Source organism: Scylla paramamosain, chromosome 14, assembly GCF_035594125.1.
Source record: "Scylla paramamosain isolate STU-SP2022 chromosome 14, ASM3559412v1, whole genome shotgun sequence".
Taxonomy (NCBI): Eukaryota; Metazoa; Arthropoda; class Malacostraca; order Decapoda; family Portunidae; genus Scylla; species Scylla paramamosain.
The window spans coordinates 3,577,423-3,579,590 of NC_087164.1; the positions used below are offsets into that span (position 1 = coordinate 3,577,423).

At 45.7% G+C, this 2,168-nt stretch overlaps 1 protein-coding gene across 1 annotated transcript in view; it reads right to left on the reverse strand.

Moving 5' to 3' along the window:
- Window positions 1-1,910, reverse strand: part of LOC135106755 (heparan sulfate glucosamine 3-O-sulfotransferase 3A1-like) — a 17,803-nt gene extending 15,893 nt beyond the window's left edge. The window contains 2 exon segments of the mRNA XM_064016024.1: window positions 145-318; window positions 1,499-1,910. Of these exon segments, the coding sequence (XP_063872094.1) occupies window positions 145-318; window positions 1,499-1,695 (371 nt within the window). The 5' untranslated portion in view covers window positions 1,696-1,910.
- Window positions 1,911-2,168: the final 258 nt, after the last annotated feature.

Sequence of the window (2,168 nt, forward strand, 5' to 3'; positions counted from 1 at the left end):
GCAGTAAAATCACATTTATGACCATTATCAGTGTGTGTGTGTGTGTGTGTGTGTGTGTGTGTGTGTGTGTGTGTGTGTGTGTCCGCGTGCGCAGGTAAGTACTACGTACAAATTGTACATACTGTCGCTCGCTGCCGTGCTCACCTGAGGCTCTGAGTGTAGTCCGAGAGCGCTCTGGTGACGGGGTCACGCACCACCAGCAGCAGGCGGCAAGAGGGGAGGTCCATCTTCACCCGGGCAGGTACTCCAGGTGTGGTGAAGTAGGCGGGTGTTTTCTCTACCGTCAGTTGCCCTTCCAAGCTCAGTGGCAACTTACTCCTGTGGAAGAGTAGTAGTGATGTGAAGGGAGTGAGAGAGAGAGCTCAAAGTCCCGTGGATGGTGAAGGTGCGATGATGTGTTCTCTCTCTCTCTCTCTCTCTCTCTCTCTCTCTCTCTCTCTCTCTCTCTCTCTCTCTCTCTCTCTCTCTCTCTCTCTCCTACGTCTGCTTCTTTTCCCGTATCTCCCCTTTTCCCCTTACTGTGCCGTTTATTTTTATCTTTTTTTTCAAGTTATTTCAGTCTGCTTTTTTCCCTCTTTTCTTCTTTTTTCCTTCTTTCATTCCCTCTTTTCATTTTCTCTTTTTTGTTTCTCTACAATTTCTTTCCTTAATTTATTGACTATACGTCTTTTCCTTTTTTGCACGCTTTCTTACTTTCTTCCTTTATTTTCTCCGTCTTCCTTATCTTTTCTCATTCCTTGTTTCTTGTCTTCCTTCTTTACATAATTTCCTAGTTCATTTGTTTGCACACTTATTTTTTTTTATTCCTTCTCTTACACGCATATTCATTACTCTCTCTCTCTCTCTCTCTCTCTCTCTCTCTCTCTCTCTCTCTCTCTCTCTCTCTCTCTCTCTCTCTCTCTCTCTCTCTCTTACATAGCCTCATGTCCCCTCCCTTCATGACACACAATACCTTATATTTTTTCCCCCTTTCCCTTTCCCTTTCCTTTCCTTCCCTCCCTTCGCTGTTTCTCTTCATGTCATTTCCTGTGCCCTATTTTTTTCCCACTTTCCTTTCCCCTTCCTCTCAATATCATTATATTTTTTTTTCTCACTTGTCCTCTCCCATCCTTCCCTATCCTCTTTTCCCTTGTCCTTCTAACATAATTTTCTTTATGTACTCTACTTACCTTTTCTAGTTCCTCTTTCCTGATCTCCTTAAAATGATTCCTCTTTTCTTCTCTTCTTCCAATCCCTGATCTACTCTTTTCTCTCTTTTCCTTTTACTCCTCTTTCTAATTCCTCCTACTGTCTCCATGAAAAAAAAAATCTCTATCTATCCCTTTCCAACCAGTCATTTGCTCTCCTCTCACGCTCTATTTCTTTACCGCCCTTCCCTGGTTCCTCCTCTATGTATTCTTGAAAACATCATCTTTTCTCCCTCGCAATCCTCTCCAAGCTCCATCCCTTCTTTCCCTCCCCTTCCTTACGTCCTCTCTACCATGCAGTTCCAGTTTACCTGTACCAGGAGAGGCCGCGGCTGTAGAACCTATCGAAGTAATGCACCTCAGGTCCTGACGCCCTGATGGAGGGATGGACGCGCAGGAAGGCAAGCAGCGCCCGTGTGCCGGACTTCTTGGCGCCGATGATGAGGACGTGAGGCAGCCGTCGCGCCGCTGTCTCGTTCCTGCCTGAAGGAAATCTTATAAGTGGCATTGTACATTTGCCACCATCACACCCTAGCCTGCTCAGTATGGTGTGCCTTCCTGCACGTTCACTGTCACCATATAATGCTTATTAGTTATGACTCGCATTCACATATTTATCAAAACTAACGGATCGCTTATTACCTGAGATCCAAGCGTTTCTATAGGCTTAGGTTAGGTTATTTTACCATACCTGACACAACTTGACCTAACATGATTCTATCTTAACCTAACCTAATCTAACCCAACCCAACCCCAACCCAAGTGTAGCTGATCTTGCAGTCATGCTGCGAGTAACAACTGCGCCGTACTTTATCACTTTATAATAAGAAAACACGTGTCCCAGCAACAGCAGGTGAACGAGACAAGATGTAGTGAAGGCACACAGGTGTTCCACGCAGAACAGATGCTGCCTGGATGGGAGGGCATGAGTGAGGTGAAGGGAGGAGGGGACGGGAGAGAAGAGTGGAGGGTAAGGGAGGG